This window comes from Metopolophium dirhodum, chromosome 3 (genome assembly GCF_019925205.1).
Source record: "Metopolophium dirhodum isolate CAU chromosome 3, ASM1992520v1, whole genome shotgun sequence".
Classification (NCBI taxonomy): Eukaryota; Metazoa; Arthropoda; class Insecta; order Hemiptera; family Aphididae; genus Metopolophium; species Metopolophium dirhodum.
In genome coordinates, this window is record NC_083562.1 from 2,537,093 (window position 1) to 2,559,262 (window position 22,170).

General features: G+C 27.3%; 1 protein-coding gene across 2 annotated transcripts; it reads right to left on the reverse strand.

Moving 5' to 3' along the window:
- Positions 1-87: 87 nt before the first annotated feature.
- LOC132940931 (oxysterol-binding protein-related protein 6-like) lies at positions 88-21,383 on the reverse strand. Of its 2 annotated transcripts, none has more exons than XM_061008734.1 (17): positions 21,057-21,383; positions 20,911-20,998; positions 20,570-20,712; positions 20,327-20,494; positions 14,726-14,852; positions 14,363-14,523; positions 14,120-14,296; positions 13,948-14,059; positions 13,684-13,877; positions 13,360-13,609; positions 4,576-4,751; positions 4,184-4,396; positions 3,997-4,114; positions 3,736-3,908; positions 2,792-2,945; positions 2,599-2,725; positions 88-2,496 (listed from the first exon to the last, which is right to left on the reverse strand). In XM_061008734.1, the coding sequence occupies exons 1-17, from the start codon at positions 21,159-21,161 to the stop codon at positions 2,268-2,270; spliced, it is 2,715 nt and encodes a 904-aa protein (XP_060864717.1). In that variant the 5' UTR covers positions 21,162-21,383; the 3' UTR covers positions 88-2,267. The 2 variants fall into 2 exon arrangements, with proteins under 2 accessions (XP_060864717.1, XP_060864716.1); XM_061008733.1 differs by having other exon boundaries at positions 4,576-4,754; positions 21,057-21,377.
- Between the last annotated feature and the right edge of the window lie 787 nt (positions 21,384-22,170).

Below are 22,170 nucleotides of genomic sequence, written 5' to 3' on the forward strand. Positions count from 1 at the left end.
AATACGGTAATATTTCAAACCCTCAAAAATATATCCTCTATAATATTTGTAATAGGTCATTTGGTTACTAAATGAACACAAGGAAAAATTATTTAAGAAACTTTATTATGTTTAATAATAACATGCTATAGTATTTTTAATAATTTGTAATTGTATAATATTAATTTATTGAAATGGTATGAGATATTTTTTTGCTCAAAAAGGTCATATTTTTTGCACAATGTAAGGAAGATCTTTTCTATATTGTGTGTTACTGTCGCTGTCTTATTATCTTAACATTGACATGTTAACAAAATATGTTTTATGAGCAGTTATATATATTCTTTGGTGTTAATAACATGTATATTATAATGCTCTATATATTTTCTGAGTTTATAGTAATTATACAAACAATAAAAAAAAACCTACAAAATCAATTTTTTAAGCAATAATAAAAATATAACAGACCACAACCTACGTAAACAATTGTTATAATCTAAATAATATAATAATATGTCATACGAATACAAATACACACAAAATCATGTGTATATAAGTTTATAGACACAAATAATTTAAGTGGCTCACTTAAATGAGATAATCACCCTTCCATTGTTAGATTAACATTTAATAACAAACAAAATTAATAACAATAGTGATAATGATTAATAATATATCTATTAATAAAATAAAAATGTATGTTTTCGATTTTGTTTTTATGAGCCAATCAATAACACTAATGTTTATAATATACATTGGGAATGTAAGATGTTAATATAATATTACTAACACAATAACTGGTTTTAACGTTTATACAACGTATCACAGAATAAATATATCATTACATCATGACATTTTCAAATTGAAATTAATCCTATTGCATATTTAGCATAATGCATTTCAGTTATGAATATGATTTAATATTATTTAAACATATTGTGTGGAGAGTATAATGTAAACTAAACAAAAAATGAAGAAATATTGTCGTAATATACTTATTAGTTATTACTATTATTATTATTTGTGTTCTACTAATTGATATTTATCTAATTGAGATGGAAAAATATATGTATAGCATACTTTTGAGCTTACTTCATTATAAAATTCAGTTAAATAGTTTGAAATTTATAATTAATTAATTAATTTACAATACAAATAATCACTGTACTAAAAATACATTATTACAATTATTAACGAGTTTCTGACCACAATACCTCATAAAAAATAATAAGTGTAACATAACATATTGTTGCATTTAACATTATCATTTTAAGTTTTAACTGTATATAATAAAGTAACAGTATTAAATTAAAATAGTAATTAATATTCTTTTTACCTATACCGCTTAAAAAATTATTTATTTAATTATTCAATAGTTAAAAAATCTATATTAATAAAATTATATAACACAACTATATCAATGTCATTCTATCTTAATGAAAAATATAATGGGAATGTTAAATCATTGATTCAAAACAGCTATAGAGATTATTTAGCTAAAGTTTATGAAAAAAGCTTTTATTTAAAAAAAAATTGAATTACTAAATAACAATAAAATGTTTTGAAGCTGATAGGTATATGTAACCAATTTATTATTTGCAGTGCATCAGAATTTGTGAAAAAAAAATGAATACCTACAGTCAAAATTGTTACATAACAATTACATCATATAAAAAATAATTTTGATATTATATTATTGGATTCTAAATTTTTAATTAATAAAAATGATAATAATAGATTCGGTCATGGAATTGATACAATAAAACAGAATGAAAACTAGTTATTAAATATTCAAAAATAATTTAGTTGTTTTTTTATTTTTCATACTCTGATTTCGTAAATAATTTGAGAATACTAGACTATTCATATTGATTATATACCTACATTTTGACAGTCAAGTTTTCATTCATTATAGTATATTATTCAGGTACCATGTATAAACAAAAAAATAACAAAAAGTAAATAGGCGTTTGATTTACTCCAGCTTTTTAAAAAAATATTATCTAATAAGACCATTTAGTTAACCTACAGAAGGTGTTTTATATGGATGTAAGACTTTCAATCTTATATAAAGTGATTTTTAATGGAAGAAAATTAAATATAATGGAAAAGTACAAACACATGAGTATGAAAATATTGACTAGATTATCTAATTTGTCTCAGTTTTGAGACTATTTGATTCATATTGTTTTGTTCACCAGATTTTATTAAAACATAGGGCTAACCTAACTATCACACCACTAACTGACCAAATGACACACTGATTACATAACACTTAATGGTAACCTTCACCAAAGTTTTTCTAAATGGTAATTAGTAAATCCTGGGTTTTTACGTACATCCCAATACGTATTATTATACTCCCATGTTTCAATACCATTTCTAACAGTTTTTCTAAACCATTTAGGTTCATGTTGTTCTCCAGTTTCTTCTTTTTGTTTACGACGTTCACGCTGCGTTTGCTCTAAATTAAGTTTCATAGATTCAGCACGATTCAGATTTCCTTCCTCTAGTAGCCTTTGTTAATAAAATAAATTAATTATTAGCCAATTTACATAAATTAAAAAAATAATACACAAGAAAATTAATTCTTTTAAAATACAATGGTAGGTTTGGTACCTTTGATCTGGTCGAAAACGAGTATCAGTTTTTGGTAAAATCTTGGCTGTTTCTAAGTCAAGCTCATTTAATTCCATAGCAAATCGTGTAAATCCATAGTATAACTCATAGTCTTCTGGCATAGTACCTATAAATAAAATATATTTATTGATCTACTGCAAAATTAAAAACATTGTTCATTTCATTGAAATACCTGGTCTCCATATACATTTTGCAGAAGGTGCAGCAGCAACTCCACAATACAGAGCTTCATTCCATTTACCAAATAGTTTACGTACAACTTTTCCTTCATTATCATCAATTACAACACCATGTATTTCATGACGTTTAGCAGAGAAATAACTAGCCTATAATATAATACAAAATAACAAATTTGTATTTTAAGTGATTAAAAAAAAAAATAATAATAAGTACAGAGTGGGCCATGGAAATAGGGACAAGAATAGACAGGCTTTTTTCAACATTGAATGTGAGTAGGAAGGTCTAGATTAGCTCATTCAATTCGTCAGATAATGCCATTTCGTTGTCACTATGGCGCAGTGGAGTGTAGTTGATCATGTGTTTGCGTATGACGTGTTTGGGAAAAAACAATGAATCGGTAGCTAAGGTGCAGCTCGCATTCAGACTTCACTCAGCATCGGACAATTCATTATTTTTCACAAACGCGTCGTACGCAAACACACGGTGAACGACACTCCACTACTCTATAATGACAACGAAACGGCATTATTTGACGGATTGAATGAGCTCATCTATACTCTGTTCAAAATAAGACTGGACCTCGGCGGCGACCCGTTTTCGTTCGCGACGGTCAGGCACCTCCCCCACCATAGATCACGTGTCAGGCCGAGCCGCAGAAATAAGCCACGCTCATGCGCACAACTCGGCCGCCGAGGTCCGGTCTTATTTTGAACAGAGTATAGATGTTCTTACTCACATTCAATGTTGAGAAAACCCGTCTACTATCTTTGTCCCTATTCCCATGGCTCATCTTGTACATACAAGATTTATAATTAATACTAATGAGATACTATTCACTATTTAGTCTCCCAAAATTAATTAAAAAAGATAAAAATATTATATTTTTTTTTAACAAGATATTACATAGTATGATGTGATGATAACATAAATACAAACCTTCAAAAATGTCAATTTGCATGTAATATTTTTATCCAAATTGGTAATTTTCAGTTCACCATATTGATCTACAGATCTTTGACCACCAAATAAGTTATGAACACAAGTTGTCACCTTATTCCATCTATAATGATCTTTGCTATCCTGACATAATAACTGTACATTTACATACCCTAAAAAAGAAAAATTAATAAAAATTATATTTCTTAAATATGATTAAAAATTAATAAAATAATCAATTTATTTTCACATTTAACAAACCTGTTGGTTGAAATTCCATTGATTTCCCCCAAAATTTTGTCTTAATTCTAACATCTTGCCAAAATATAAAATTTTTTGATTCAGCATGACATACACTAACTGGTGGATGATGACTAACCTAAAACAAAATGTAAAAGTAATAATATTATAAGTGTAAAAAGTTAATAAAATAATATTTTTTTACTACCTGTTCTGCAATAAATTTGAAGCCTTTATCATCTCGTATACATTCATAGGTCTCACCCAAAAGTGGATTAAATGGTTTTGAACCAGCTCGATAATAACTGGATCCGTAACTAGACACTGCAAATGCTGCTACATATACCATGCGTTCATAGACATCAGATTGTTCTGATGCTTTATCTAAAAGTTCACTGTATTCTAGTTCTTCACACATACGCTATACATATAAATAAATAACATATAAAAATGAACATGGATTTAAAAAGAAACATTGATATTTCAATTATGTTAAATTTCATCAACAAACGGATATAACGCATTTAAAACTACTACTAAATATTGATATTATATTTATAAAAGAAAAAATAAACAGCAAAATTACATTTAAGTGTTTACCTGTAACATATTAAGTGGTTCATTAAGTGCCACTGGCATAGAAACTTGGGAGAGATCTTTACCAATGTTTTTGCATAAGAGATTCCATAAGGACAATCCTTCGGTATCAGGTTTCGGACATGGTAGCTTTGTACGCCGTCCAGTCATATTCCGGATATCACCAGATCCTCCACAATCTACTATAGGAAATAACAATAATTATTTTTGGAATAAAAAAAATTAAAATTTGTGTACATAATAACGTTTTTATTGTACTCTTTATTCAACTCACGCGAAATTATCTATCCGTCTTCCATTATTAACGTATATTTTTGGCAACTCACGTAAAATATTAATAATTTTATAACGGGAAAATGTCTTATCAAAGCATATTTTGTAAAATGTAAAAAAGAGTGATTAGTATTTACTTCTGACAAATGCATTGATTTTACGAGTACAGGGGGAGAAATATAGTCTCGCCTGAACTTTTACCAGTGTGCAAACTTTAACAGAGTAGCCACTATCGAATGTGCGAAATATTTGACAGTTTGCCAAACTTTTATCATATAAATAAAACTGATACAATCTCGCATTATAAAATAGGTAATATTTGATATGCTGAATATAAATATGGACAGTATGAGAAAATTAAATTATAATTTATTTTTATAAACTATATTTTACGGGAATTCGTAGTTTTTAACCTCCGTTAATGGTAAATGCATAAATGAATTATTTCTAGAGGGTGCAAATGATAACAAACACAATTTAGTACATATTATACCTTACAAGGAGGGGTGGTGAATATAAAAGGGTAGGTACTGAGTAGGTGTCAAACCAATAAACTGGGTTACGTAAAATAAATCGATTTTTCAAATTTCAACTAAGAAATTTATACCATCCCTTAACATTTTTTTATTTTTATTATTTTTGATGTTGTAATTCTGATTAGAGCGATGAATGTATTGATTTAACAAAGATTTAAAAATAATATTTTGGTTGTTTTTGGGCTAGTTATAGAAATTTGTAATTGTTGAGGTTTTTTTTCGATTTATGTTGATGAAATAAAATTTTCGGTTCTAGGTCAAAAAGCTTTAATATACAAAGTTCTACATAAGATTTTCTTACAGCATTTAAAAAATATCTTAATTACATATATTATTTAAAATTTTTTTTAAGAACATTTTAGGTTAAAATGTTGACGTATGACATATATATGTTTTTAGTATTATTCATTATTTCATAATCTGTAAGCAATTTAAATTGGACATTTGAAAAAAAACGATGTTAGGTATCTATTGTTGCAATTAAAAAAAATATTAATATGCAGAGGTTTGATATAAGTTTCAATAACGTACAATATGGCCAATATGGGTTAACCGAGAAAGACTCGATTAAGAGACCATATTGAACTAATAAATAAAAAATAACAATACCCTTAATAGTAATACGAAACAGATTGTCCTGAGAGATCTAAATGCTAGTCAGGAAATAAACAATATATAAATCAATCAGTGGAATATTATAGCCTATAGGTACCTTACTACATAACGAAATAAGCAATAATGGACTTAATATGAAACTTATAGATATGGCAGCTGGGAAAGTATAATTATTAAGAGCACTATGTTTCCCAAAAAGGAAAGTACAAAGAGACAAGGAACCCCAAACGGAAGACATACTAACCAAATATGAATAATATTAAATTGATAAAATCGAGATACAAAAACGGGATCCAAGATATTACAACCATCAGAGGTACTGATTTGGACTCATTATGTGGTTGGAGGTAAAATAAAAGCTCAACTCAAAAAGCAGATCTGCACAAAACTCAAAAGGAAACGTACTAACCTCATCAGAGAAAAGTAAACGATATGTATAAGTATTATGTTGGTAATAGGGGAACAAGAAAAAACAAAAAGCCTCGGGTCATGGCTTAATTATGTATGTGGAAAAACTTTAAACCGAAGAAAAGAGGCTAGGAGTCAGTAGATTAGCGATCCATCCATTATCGAAAGAGAGAAACTATGAAGAATGATAAAAGGATGTGAATAATTTCATATAATATGAAAAACGAAATGTGCTGAAAATCCGTTAGAAGAATCTAACGGAGATCACAGATAGCTCTAGCACGGTTTATATTATTTTACTGATGTGCCCTATACATAAAAAGGTCGATCAACAAGAGTGCAATAATAATTATAGATGTATGACTTTATTCAACACGACGTATAAAATAGTTGCATACGGAATCCTTGTATGAATATGATCGTGAAGAATATTGGAATAGATTATCAGGGAGGTTTCAGAGCAAACAGATTTACCCGCCATTAGCGTATAACTATAAATTTATCCAGTGAAAAATTAGCTTGGACACCCGTGTAGTCAGCATTTTTGTGAAATTGAATTTAAGAAAAATGTTAATATAAAAATTTAGTGACCATTTCAAGGGTCTACACTCTACGGGTTTTAGTTCTAGAATTACACCAAAATAATAATTCGATTTTTTCAAAAGTTGGTTTAGCGTAAAATTACCATCTTTTTTTTTGTTTTTCCTGACTTTTTCGAAAAGAAATTACCCAAGAGGAGGGGGTTAATGACGTTTATTTAGCTCATCACTAATATATGTTACATTAAACGGTACAATTTTTAAACTATTTTGACTCTTTTTAAGCTATAACTTGATAACTATGATAATTTTTTCAAATGTTAGAAATTATTTTTCAGTTCGAAATTCATGAAAGTTTTTCTTTTTATAGCTAACATTAGACATTTTATTAGAAGATTCCCAACAAGTTTTTCTACCTCTATCAAAAAGAAAAAGTTCACCAAGAAGTCATACTATTTAAGGCAATGAGATATTTTCGATTTTTATTAATTTTTATTTAACTATTCTATTCGTTTTTCGTATACAATGATTTATCATTGAATTCAAATATATAACAAATTACAATGACATTATCGATAACTACTGTACATCAGAACGGTACTCACGTGGCCACTTTTTTTAAATTCTTCATCTGCATTATTTCTGATATTTTTTAATACATTAGATACCTACATTATCCACCAGTAAATAAATATTTTGAAATTTAATAAGTTAACTGAAAGTTAAACTTATGCTAAATACTTTTGCCAGCAGATATGTTGCTAAAATAAATTCAGGTTGCTTAGTAGCACACACGAGTTGATTAAGCTCCTGATAACGAATCTGTCTAGCCATGTAGAAATAATCGATAATCCATCAACAACTGCATCAAATAATTCCATAAAAGTAATTATATGGAGTCATGCCGATCCTTGTTGGACTAAGTAATTTTAATTTAGTAATCTTTAGACTGCTATCTAGGACAAACACGTTTTATTGAATGTAACATTACATTTTGTCGTTAAGGGTATTTAAAAAAATACGCATACTTTTTGTATGGTGCAGTTTTGTATAGATTTAATATTTTAACGTTACTGCGTTAGATATTGCTAGATTTAAACAATCGGAACAACACTTGCTCACTAAAAAGCATTATTATATGATAATAATTAATTTATATTATATTCATTTAATCTATTCTGTGGTATTGATCTAGATGTGCAATAAGAAAGGATTTTTCGATATTCGCATTTTAAAGATGTGGTCAAACAGGGAGATCTTGAGATTCACAGTGAAAATTTAACCTTTTTTTGTTTATAAATGGTTGTTATTGGTTGCAGGTTATGATAGTATAATAGTAGAAAGTATTATTATTTTTATTTGTGTATACATTGTTGCGATTGGTTACTCACTTACTCGGGCAGATCAAGTACAAGCATGCATCAAATTGTCACTATTATGGCCAGTGTCTAACAGGGGCTAACTTTTCTTTTGCTTGGGAAAGGCAGTAGATAGTACCTATATACTGCCAATACGGTATAAAAACGGTGTATTTTAGTGAGCACCATTAGGTGCGGTAATCAGGGGGGGCGAAAGTAATTTTAAGGGGGGCGGCAAATGCCTCCTTAAAGTATACCTGGATTCAACACTGGTAATGACCTCGAATAAAGAAACTATATATCTTAAAACTAAATGTATGTGTGTAGCTTATATACTAAACACTACTCAATTGAATTTGACGAAAATCTCAGGTTCGATTTTAGAAATGTCAGAAAAGTTTCTGAGAGTAAGTAGTTCCAAACGCGTTAAGAAATATACCAAGTACTAAATTCAATCCGCGACTTACGGTTGCCCCACCTAGGTCAAATTATTTCACAAAGCTATAGGTACACTAACGCCGATTTGCCCGTGAACTGATGTACCTATTCTATACAACTGTGATACACATAATCCAAGTACACATACACCTATAATCTATATACTATAAGGGATTTTCCGAGCCAGGACTTTATCCTGCTCGTTTATAATATCTTTAAATATAATTTATTAATATCACAGATTATATTAAATAATATAATATATATTATATAATCTATGATAATATCCAAATACTAATCACTGATTTCTCAAAAACGCTCAAAACGTATGAGCTTAAAATGTTGAATAGTGGTTTCTCCAACGTCCTTCAATCGGAAGGGATTTAAAAAAATTCGCATTTAAAGATGAGTTCACACAGGAATTTATTTTCGGAAAATAGAAATCTAATATTTTTTTGTACATATATACGGTTGCGGGTTGCCATTGGTTACAGAAACCAAAAGAGTTATTACGATTGGATATAATTTACAAAATTATATTATTTATTTTATGACTGTCATGGAAACTTGATATAAACCTTGATATAGTTGGTGGCCCCGTTCTTGGAAAAACCTTGATTTTCTAACGGGTAATTATATGTTGCATGTTCATGGGTTTCCTAATAGCTTTGGATAATTAACTCTTGCAATTAAAAAACTATCGTCTATCTTATTTTAATTTTATTTATCTTGTGTATCACATATTATAAGTATTCAAATTATATATTATACGGTGTAATTCATAAACGTACAAAATTATTATTACATACACGGATATATTTGTCTGTCTGGGAAAAACTTTAAACAAATAAAGATTAACCGATTTTGACGAGGTTTTAATAGTTATTATATCACTTTGTAAATAAAATAGTTATTATTAGGGCACGAATTTCGATAGTATGCTTGATAAAATGCTTCCTATGTTACGAATGTATTTCAAGCACATACTATGCTAACAACAAACTTTTTTCGGTGCATTTTTGACGTTTAAGTGCATTTTTAAACGTTTTTAGAGCATTATTTATTTCTTAACCTATTTCTAGTACTATTAAGAATAAAAAGGTGGGTAAGTGGATGTCGCTTTGCTGTACAGTAGGTTACAAGTGGGTCACTTTACAATGGTTGCTATTAAATTTGAATTCAATGGTATAATATCATTGTATATTTGTATACGAAAAACGATTCTGGGCAGTGATGGTTCATCAGTGTGGATATTTATATATAATATTTGTTATAACTTATTAGTTATTATTAATACGGTATTCGGTAAGTTGAATTAATATAATTATAAAGTTACAAGAAAATATCTTATAAAATCGTTATTCTTGGTTATTTAATCCTTATGTAATTTCCTCAAAATTTGAACACAAAATAACTATAAAAAAAACTGTTTAATATTTTTGAGATTTTTTTTGGTTATAGAATATACTTATACTTACGCGGAACCTTGTTTTAAGTTAAATAAATAATAAAAGTTGAACATTTTATAAATTTTCAACTATAAAATCATTTTTTAATTTTAAATTTGGTAAATGTTGTCAAAAATTGAACTTTAAATGCTTATAAAAAAAAATGTGTATGTATTTTTAATATTTTCAACTGCTATTCTTGTACTAAATGTTGACGCTTTTTGGCTCAACAAATACAAATGTATTGATACTTATAGAAAAAAAAACTAAAAACCGTTCGTAAACAGCTCAAAACAAGTCAAAATATTTTGAATATTTTATGAAGTATAGCAATTGATAAAATAAAATAAAGATACAATATAAATCTCAAGTTATTTGTTTTTGAATTACAACAAAATAAGAAAATTGTTAAATAACAAATCGAGTGTTTCCAAATCCAATGTTGTAAAAATTTGAACTTCAAACGCTCATAAAAATTTAACTTTCTTATAGACATTTTTTTGATAAAGGTTGATAACCTTATAAGGGATCTTGTATTACATTTAAAATCTTGGATATAAAATTTTTTAGGAATTTCTAACTCTATTCTCTAACTATAATTTACGCATTTTCGTGATTTTTACGCCTTTAGTCAAAATTTGAACTTTAAATGCTTATAAAAAAAAATAGTGACTATGGATTTTTAATATTTTTCAAATGTCATTGTATCAATATATTAAGAGCCTTGTATTAAAATGTCAAGCTTTTTTACCCAACAAATAAAATTTTATTGATATTTACAGAAAAAAAAAACTAATAAAATTGAAAACTGACAATGTCCGTAAACAGCTCAAAATGAGTCAAAATATTTTCAAAATTTAATAGTGTAAAGAAAATGCTAATATAAACATTCAGTGAAATTTTTAAGTATTTACAGTCATTCGTTTTTTAATTACAATAAAATAAGAAAATTGTTACATGAGAAATCGAGTGAATATCAAATGTTGTAAAAATATAAACGCTCATAAAAATTTAATTTAAGTTTCTTGAAGACATTTTTTTTTTGATAAAGGTAGACAAACTTATGAGTAATCTTATATTACATTTTCAAATCTTAGATTTAAAAAGAAAAATTTTTATGATTTCTCAACTCAAAATAATTTGCTAATTTTCGTGATTTTTCAGTATTTTGTCAAAATTTAAACTTTAAATGCTTATAAATAAAAACTGTGACTAAGGATTTTTAATTTTTTTTCATCTGCCTTTGAAACAATAACCTAGGAGCATTCTATTAAATTGTCAAGCTTTTTTACTCAACAGATAAAATTTTATTGATATTTATAGAAAAAAAAACTAAAAAAAAATGGAAATTGACAATGTCCGTAAACAACTCAAAATAAGTCAAAATATTTGGAAAATGTTATGGTGCATAGGAAATGTAATTATAAACATTCAGTCAAAATTTCATGTCCCTACGGTCATTTGATTTAGAGTTAGCTAACCAAAATCGATTTTCTCGAAAACAGATTTTGCGTAAAAATTCCCGTTTTTCCTTAATTTTTCTTTTGTTTTTTACGCCGCTTTTGAAAACTATTGGGAAATTTTTACTTTTGACCCCCCAAAGTACCAACTAGATTCACTTTCTTATCAGAAAAGTTACTGTTGAAGAAAATCCAAGCACTTTTACTGTCCTAAAAAGTGATGACAGACACAAAAAAATAAAATTAAAAAAAAAACACACACATCATTGTAAAATCAATACATTCATCGCTTCGCCCAGAATCTAAAATTGGAAACTGAAAATGTCCGTAAACTGCAGTTCAAAACAAATCGAAATATTTTGAAAATGTTATTGTTTATGGAAAATGCTAATATAAACAACTAGTGAAAATTGCAAGTATCTATGGTCATTCGTTTTAGAGTTACGCCAAATTTTTCGTAAAATTGTATGTGGTTTTTCCCGGGGTTTTTGTAAATTGCTATAGGAATTTTAAATTTAGACCTCCCCAAAGTACCAACTAGAGTCACTTTCCCAACAGAAAAGATACTGTTAAAGAAAATCTAAGCATTTTTATTATCCTAAAAGGCGATGACAGACACAAAACAAAAACAAAAAAATAAAAATAAAATACAAATCATTGTAAAATCAATATATATTCATCGCTCCGCTCAGAATCTAAAATATATAATATAAATACATACAGTATACACATAGGTCCCTATTGTACTAAAACAACATATTAAATTAATCTGGTTTTTAAATAAAACAGTTCACAAATTTATCTTGATTTCTTAAAAAATCCGTAGATTTTTTTTAAGGAATGTTTTGTGGTCGTAAACGCACTTTTTGAAAGGTCATTTTTCGTTATTTTTAAGTGCAACTAAATCCGAGTTTTTGTTATTATGATTTGATATAATTTTACACATGTATTTTATATTTGATCAAAACAACTCAAATAACACTATATTAAAAATCTGTACAACTAACATTTAACAGAGTTTAAGTAGTGTAAATCTAGTGGTGGTCAAATGATTTTGTCATGGTGAAGGGGGGATTATTAACATACACTATTTGATATTTTGCTTATTAAAAATATAATTAATAGTTACCATCTATATATAAGTTATCATAAATATTGAAAACAATCTATTCCCCTCACACACCAAATTTGAACACGACCGGGTAAATCCACGGGTATTTAAATTTTCATGGGTAACACCGTGCAGAATCAACTAGTACTATATATCTATATTATAATAGTATAATAAAACCTCGCTAATTTGACAACCTAAGTATTATGACAGTTCCTTTTCCCTTCTCCTTTCTCATACACAATAAATGCTATTTGTGAATTTGACAATAAAGATAACTAATAATACAATATGCTCAATATGATTTTGAATATAGTATACATACAATAAGGTAACACACTAACACTTATAGAACTTTAATCAAGAACAGATGCTGAACAACTGTTAATAAACTAATGAACAAAATAAAATTGATGAGTTCATCCATAAATGCATTCATACATTATTATAATACAAGAAATTTTCTTTTTTTGGTCAAACCCTCTCAATCAGATAATTCATGGTCCCAACTAGCGAGGTATAACTGTAGATATTTTCTTATCTTATTATATATATTATATATATTTATATAAATATTGAAAATATTTAAGATATTGCTCACCTCCTTGTGCATTATTGTATTCAGATGTGGCCCCGTCACTGTTTTCTGAAGATATAGATCCATCTTCAGATGATAAAGACCCTGCTTCAGAAGATGTATCTGAAGTTTGGGTGACTACTTCACCAGAAATTAATTCATTTGTTACAGCTTCATTACAATCGTTCATTTTACCACCTTGATATTCTTCAGCATCAAAAAATACTTCTGAACCACTTACACCAGAACTATATGATAACGATGAACTTAGTACCTAAAAATAATAAACAATATAATATCATTATTACAGTTAAATATTTTATTTTAATCTATATTATGAAATCTTACAGGATCTGGAAAATTTGATGCATCTGAAGTAATATGAATGTTATTTAATTTAGCACGAAGTTCACTATTTTGTTGAATGGCCTTATTTAAAGCTACTCGATAATTAGATAATTTGTCATCGCTCGCATCACCAACAAAAATATGACCGCGTTCTTCATTTATAGCATCCATTATGCACTTAAAACTATTTTGAACTTACAATACAATGATAAGTTAAAATTTTATACTATTCAATATTTTAAAATATAAACATATTATACTTACTATCTTTTGCTAGAATAACAAAATCTGTATAGAGTTGAAGATCACTAGGTGATGGATTAACAGTTAATGATGGATTGCTATTGGATAAATGCTGAGAAGCTATTCCAGAAGGCTAAAATTGAAAAAAATAAATAGTGGCTTAAAATATATTTGTATTTGATGTTATATTTACAAAACCAGACGAATCAGTAGCATCGACAGCTTTATTTGTTGATTGACTGATTGATTGATTCATATCAATGCCCCAACCAGCAATTGTACCACCCCAACTACCACCACCACTTTTTTTTTTACGCAATCGAAATCTGGTGCTCTTTTTTGCAACTGGAATTCCATCGAGTACACCAACCTACAAAAAAAGTGAAAAAAATAGATTAATTATAAATAAAATAACAACCTATATATTAATAATTACATCATTATCAACTGATTCTAATTGATCAAGTATTCGGTTTAAAGACTTCAAATTTTGTTCAACTTGCTTAATTTCTGAAGTTGCTGGATCCAATTGGGAACACCAGCCATTTAAACGTACATTTGGAGTACAGTTTTTAATTGACTCTACAGGAGATATTACTGTATAATAAAATAAAATAAAGATTACTATTTATTTTACAAACCACTCTATCATATGCTATTCAATCTCAACAAAATTTAGATACTCATTAACAAATATATGAAATACATTAATTAATGTGAGCCAATACAAATGTGTTTCAATTATTATGTGTAATGAGTTTATATTTATGATATTACTAATTAATATATTCATATTTACAAGATGTTTTTTTTTGTAGTGGAGACTGTGTCTGTTTTGTTTGACCAAAAGTTAAAACATGTTGTCTATAGAGACGATGTTGCTTTATTTCTTTTACCCATTCAGAAAATGCTTCAAATGTTTTTGCCTTTAACATAGAATAACATTTAGTTATATAATTTAACATTAATAACTCAATATTAAATTTTTTTTTAATGTGTTATTGAGATTGAGAACGATTCAAACTTCACTGTTGTTGAACACAGTACGTCATACATTTTACAACTATTAATTTTAATTTTAATAATAAATAATTTCAGAATTAATTATATCAGACATTTTAAAATGGTACGACACATATTAAAAATTATATTACCAAGTATTTTACATTATGAGCCTTAAAAAATAAAATAATAAATTATAACATGGACACATGCACAGAGTTTTAAAATTATTAGCAATACATTTTTTGTACAAATTAGTCATTTAGTTATCTTTGCATATTATAATTTGTCATTTTATAACATAGCATATTGTGTGGCAAAGGTAAGAAGTGAGCTATTTAAATAAGTAGAAACGTAGGACTTGATGTTTCTCATTTTGGTCTCTATATGAAAAAAAGACGAGAAACCGAAAAAAAACGTCTAAAAGTAATCGTTTCTATGTGGAATACGGACGTACTGGCTGCGGCTCCGTTAACTTATTAGTAAGGCTCTGAAGTTGTAAGAGTTGCATATTATTCTAAATTATGATCTTGATTTTTGCAGTCCAATCTAGAAATTCGAACTATAAATACAATGGACAATTTAAAAATCAAATATTTAAAATGCGTAAAAATTTTAGGGGAAAAGTGCATATTTTTTGATTATTATACGCATATTATGCAAATTTAATATTTTCTAAAATAATTGATCTTTTTATTTCTTAAGCTTTGTATTTTAATATTGAATAAAATATATAGTATTTATTGTTATCGTAGCAGTCGACTATTAATTAAGCTATGCCACGCTGGGGGAGATGCGCATTTAATCACAATCGCACTAATATTCTGATGTATTATCTTTTCAAACATATTTTTTTCAGTTAAATAAAATGTTAAAATGTCATACAGTTTTTAGCCATATTTTAAATAATATAAATTTATTTTTCCAAATTTTACATTTCTTTTAGTGCAAATAAATATCAACATAAAATGGTTTTTTAGAATATTGAATTTTTATGAATATTTTCAAACTTTTTTAATATTTTACATTTTTTGATGAAATATTGCATATTTTTCAATTTTTACCTCCTATAACTTCCGAGCCTTAGTTATTGGTATGTGGCCATACAGAAATTTTACAATTTTCAGATACCCCAAACTGTTCCTATGCATAATCATGAAGTAAATCATTTATTTTTAAAGGAAAAGATTTTTTTAGATAATTATACATTTAGGGATATTTTTTGAAATAATATAACTATTATATCTAATTTACAATCAGGTTACAACTTTAAATAAGTCCTTTTAGCCTTCTAGCAGGATTATTTACTAATGTATTTAAAGAAAATAAATACATAAATGGATTAATATTTAAAGTGATTCGTTTGGTTGGTTAAAACCAATACTATTTTAGACATATTAGATATTGACTAGAATTTTATGAATTTGATGAAGATAACCAAAATTCAAATATTCATAACAAAAATATTTTTAAAAAAGATATTTGCCAGGATTGTACCTGTGCTATAAGAAGTATAAATCGAAAAAGACTTAGGATCTCAAAAATTCCAAAAATCCAGTTAAAACGACTTAAAAGTAAAAATTAATCAGGCAAAAAAAAATTCAAGCTGGAGCACTCAACAAAAAACTAAAAAAAAGAGGGTAAGTGGATGTTGTAGTAGGTTACAAATGGGTCACTGTAATGGATGGTATTAAATTTGAATTCAATGATATAATAACATTGTATACGAAAAACGATTCTGAGCGGAGACGATTTGTCAGTCAAGGATATTTTATATTATATTTATATTATTAATTATCATTACTTACTACTTATTAGTTATTATTAATAAGGTCAATCTAGGATATTTTATATTATATTTATATTATTAATTATTATTACTTACTACTTATAAGTTATTATTAATAAGGGTAGCCGGTAAGTTAAATTAATATTACAAAATTATAAAAAAATAACTAAAATCATTATTCTTGGTTATTTAAGATGTAATTTCGTTCAAATTTGAACACAAAATAATTATAAAAAAACTGTATTTTTTATATATATATTGGTTACAGAATAACATACTTACGTGAACCGTGTTTTAAATTTTCAATCTTTAGCTACAAAAGTTGAACATTTTATAAATTTTTAACAACAAAATAATTTGATAAATCGTGTCAACATTTGAATTTTAAAAGCCTTTAATAAAAACGTGCCTATATATTTTTAATATTTTTCAACTGCTGTTGTAACAACATACTTTCGGAACCGTATATTAAAATTTCAAGCTTTTGGACCCAACAAATAACATTTTATTGACATTTATAGGAAAAAAAACTATGTATTGTACACTTCATGTATTCACAATCATTTGTTTTAGAATTACCTACACCAAAAACCAATTTTGTTGAAAACTGATTTTGCGTAAAAATTCTTGTTTTTCCATTATTTTAGATTCTGGGCGTAGCAATCAATTTTGTTTGGTTTTACAATGTGTTTTTTTGAAAAAAAAATTTTGGTATCTGTCATCACTTTTTGGGGCAGTAATATTGTTTTGAATTTCGATTTCGGTATCTTGTTCGTTGGGAAAGTGAATCTAGTTAATGCATTCAGGAGGTTAAAATTTAAAACTCAAAGTAGTTTTCAAAAACACCGGAAAAAAAGGTAGGCAAGTGGGTATTGCTCTGCTGTACAGTAGGTTACAAGTGGGTCACTATAATGGATGGTGTTAAATTTTAATTCAATGATATAATATTATTGTATATGAAAAATGATTCTGAGCGAATATGGTCAGTCAGCCTATATGATATATAATTAAGTATATTTTCAGATGATATTATTGTGAATAAAGTAATTTATTTTCATCATATGAAACCTTGTTTTAAATTTTCAATCCTTAGCTATAAAATTTGTACATTTTATAAACTTTTAACTTCAAAATCATTTTAGTTTCTGAGCGAAGCAATGGATGTATTGATTTTACAACGATGTGTTTTTTTTTAAATTTTATCTTATTTAAATTAAAAATTTTTTTTATTTTATTCTGTAAACAATAATGTCTACCAGAAGAAGTGCTTTAATTTCAACATATAGTATATTATCTTTTAGCAAATTGGATCAAGATGATACTTTAGAGAGGTCATTTCTCAACTTTCATTTTTCTCAATAGTTTTTTAATGCCCAAGAAAAAACCACCGAAATACTCTATTGCTAAGCTATTTTTTTTAACGCTTTTTTAATCACCATAGAAACGAATACAATTTTAAAATAACCACTAAAAAAATGAAAATGTATGAATTTATATTTATATTTATGTATATTTATTTAATTTACTATTGAACATAAAAATAATTTATGGATCTAATTTCAAATTATATAATATTATTTATTAAACATAATAATTTCTATGTATAAATATATATATTGCTACATATAATTACTAATTGTTACACTGATCCTCCGCTCAGAATTGTTTTTTATCATTGCATTCAAATTGAATACTGTAAAAATATACTATCCTGTCCGAGAACCGAACTGACAATGGACAAACTTTGAACACCGCTGACATATTCCATCTCGCTGCACCTACGTCTTACTCACTTTTTATTTTCGTGTTTAGCATCACCGTCTGGCGTAGTAAAAATGCTTCAATTTTATCCAATTAATATATTTTTGTAGTTCAATCAATAATCAACTATCTATTTTAAGATAATTTAATTAAAAGTATATCATTTATACATATAGTATTTAAATACCTTATATTTTATAATAACAAACTTTATCCTTAGTAAATTTTAAAATAGAAGTTTATTTAAGTGGTTCTTAAAAAAATTCATTCATTAGTTAAAATCTGGATAGTAAATATATTTTTAAATGATAATCTGAAAATTAGGAATTTGTATTTATTATTATTAGATTAAGGCTTTGAAAACTGAGGTCGTTAGGTTGTTGGTACGGTTGGTAAGCAACACATTTATATGTGGCAAGGTATTGGCCACTATGAATCTATCCGGGAACTAGTGGCAGCAGACATTACTTACTTTCAACCATGTTGCGTTATTGATTGTAGGCACCGCTTCATGCCACAATTAGAAATTATTAAAACTTAATAAAAATATATAAAAAAAAAAACAAGTGTGGTAGTTTTGACACTTGCTTGTTAAACATATTCAATGAATAATGTTTTGTAATACTGAGTATAAAGAGTAAAAGATTTAAGAAGTAAAGGTATAATTAGACAATTTTTGGTTGAGTAGAATTCAAATGTTTATGTTAACGGTTTTTATAAATTATAATACATATGAACAATTACCAATATAACAGTGCATAGAAAAAGTGTTCAATATTAATACATTATTTTAGAAATACATTAATAAAGATATGATATGCATATGCGCAAATCCCCCTAGTTCCCTGGGCTTGGGGAATAAAGTTCCCCCAAAATTTTTTAAAGCCCCCCCAATTTATATTGAGTTTTTTTTTTAATATCTACTAATTATTATCAAATATATTGGCAAAAAAACTTTGGAAAATTTGTTTGGAAAAAAATTAATTTTATTAATATGTAGTTGAAAATAATAATATTATAGTTGTGTAATCATCACATCACTTTTCCATTATTTTTTTTAAATTGTGAATGCAATGGGAATATAAAATATAAGACTCACATCAGTTGCAATTTATGATTATATAAGTGTGATAAATGTCTGTCAACTTTTATAGCTAAGGATTGAAAATTGAAAAAAAGGTTTCACTTAAATTGGTTATATATAAATTATTTTATTCACAATAATATCATCAAATATAGGTACTTGGTAATATCATAGGCTGACGGACTGTCTTTGCTCAGAATCGTTTTTCTTATACAATGATATTATATCATTGAATTCAAATTTAACACCATCCATTACAATGGCCCATTTGTAACCTACTGTACAGCAGAGCAACATCCATTTACCACACGTTTTTTTACATTGAAGTCACCAAAAAATATTCTACTTGAATAAGGAATTTTTTTTTAATTAGTATTTTTAAAAAAAAGATAACAATAAAAATAATAAAACAATTTATGTTAATTGAAAAAATGTAGTTTTTTATCAAATAAAAATATAATATACAGACATTAAGTGTTATACAATAGGTAATTGGATCGCCCGGTAGTTTAAGCAGTGTAATTCTACACTCTATGAGATAGCATTCTATGTAATGCATATTAAGTATAATTTCTTATTCCCTCCATTATTTTTTATTTCACACCAAAAAGTATAGCAATATGAATCAGTTTTAATTAACTAAATTCAGTTATATCTTATCATAAGGTACAGATAATATTACTCACAGCAAACTAATACTTGGATATTTATCCTAAATTAAATTAGATAGATACCTCTAAAAAAACAAATATGGAAGTACTCACTTTTAAATGGTAAATAAATTCTTCAGCATCAATGTCTAATCGTTTTCGTTGATATTTAGTGGATATTACAGATAGACCAATGTCAACTTGACCATGAATTTTACCTCTAGACATGTCTAATGGATTTTTACCATATTTTAATATTCCTTTGTCCAATACAAAATAACGCTGAAAATTTGGTTTACAGTTATCAAAACTGTATGTAATTAAATATAATGATTTTAATAAAACAACATTTTAAACCTTATGCCATCCTTTAAGCGGCCACTTTCGTTTCTTGTGTAAATAACCTTTAAAGATGTCTGGTTTTTTGTCATATCTTTGTCCATCTTTTAGACCTTCAACTATCTCCCATTCTGTACCACGACGAATAATTTTTTTGGAACCTATCAAAATAAAATTACAGTAGTAGCTATCAAAACAAATTTTGTTAAAACTAACTGCACATATTGCTTAAGTATAAATTTTTTATATTCCTGTATACATTTCAAATATTATCATATAAAATAACACATATAAACACCCCAATATATTGATAAAATATTTCTGTATCCATACTCACTACACCTATTTTGTGCAATTACCTGGTTCTCGCCCAAGTTTCCTTTTATGATAAATAAAACCATCATCTTTTGATTCCACTGAAGGTGTGTTGCTGTCTACACTAGCATCCTACGGTCCAAACATCAGTATTAATTTTGAGTTTATAAATATCTAATAATAAATTTACCGAATCGGAGTTGGCAACAACTGTTCGTCTTTTGAAACTTAACTGAGGTGATTTTTTCTTCTCCATATCACGGGGTACGGTTATGGAATTGGGACCACTAGCCATCACTGTTTTTTTAATACAATAATTAGGTGTACTTATTAGACTACGGAAGGTTGTTGGTAAACATCTTTGTGCACTTGTCACTGCAGAGTGCAGACTGCGATGCCAAGGTTAGCAATTTTATTTTTTTAAATAATAATAATTAATTATTATTATTATGATTGTGATTACTGATTACGAATAAGGTAATAACCACGGAATAATATATATATATATATAAGGTATATCTTGGTTTATGGTAATAACAGTATAGTATGGTATTATCATAGAACAATTATATGGTATTATTGCATGATTTGTTGTTTAGATAACAGCTGTTATTGTTGCGAATTTTGATAAGATGAAATACAGTTAGTGGGTGGAACCCATAGACATAAACAATGTTATGTATATACCACAGATTTCCATATAGTGGTACACTAACTACACTACAGTTTTAGTCACGGACTACATGATATGATATGGACTGGAAACGACAAGGTGGTGGGCGAGTGACAGCCCGCAAAAGGTTCCTCTGTTATCATCAACACGCATAACTGAATGTTTTCAGCGCTACCAGTGGTTTTATTTAACGTCACATTTTGTATCTCAGTCCGTGTTTTATACAGATGGCGCTGTAAACTCTCAATTATGATTGCGACCCCCGGCATTTGCCTCTTGAACGTACTTTCGAGGCTACTGATAAGCTGCTCGTTCCCAGTCCGTTATATTATCATAGTCCGTGATTTTAGTATGGAGTATTGAGTAAGACTATGGACTATAGTCTGTGATAGATTCTATCTAGTTATATACTATATTATAATAGGATATGATTTAAGGTGAACCACGTTGATCTCCTCTACATCGTAGAGAAGAAGGTAGGTGGGTGGAACTTACTGTGGAAAAGGCATTGATACTTGATAAAATCATGGTAAATTTAATTTAATATATCATGGACAAAACTACATACCGTTATAATTACTGGTCATGCCTCATCTTTAAAAAACAATTATAATAAGGGTTGCCATTCGTT

What these genes read in the sequence shown, in the direction of transcription:
- LOC132940931 (XM_061008733.1), bottom strand. Translation starts at nt 21,161, where the DNA reads ATGGCTAGTGGTCCCAATTCCATAACCGTACCCCGTGATATGGAGAAG. An exon ending in GCAAATTGACATTTTTGAAG is followed by an intron (nt 2,946 to 3,735) that starts GTTTGTATTTAT and finishes ATTATATTATAG; the next exon opens with GCTAGTTATTTCTCTGCTAA. An exon ending in AAAATGTATATGGAGACCAG is followed by an intron (nt 2,726 to 2,791) that starts GTATTTCAATGA and finishes TTTTATTTATAG; the next exon opens with GTACTATGCCAGAAGACTAT.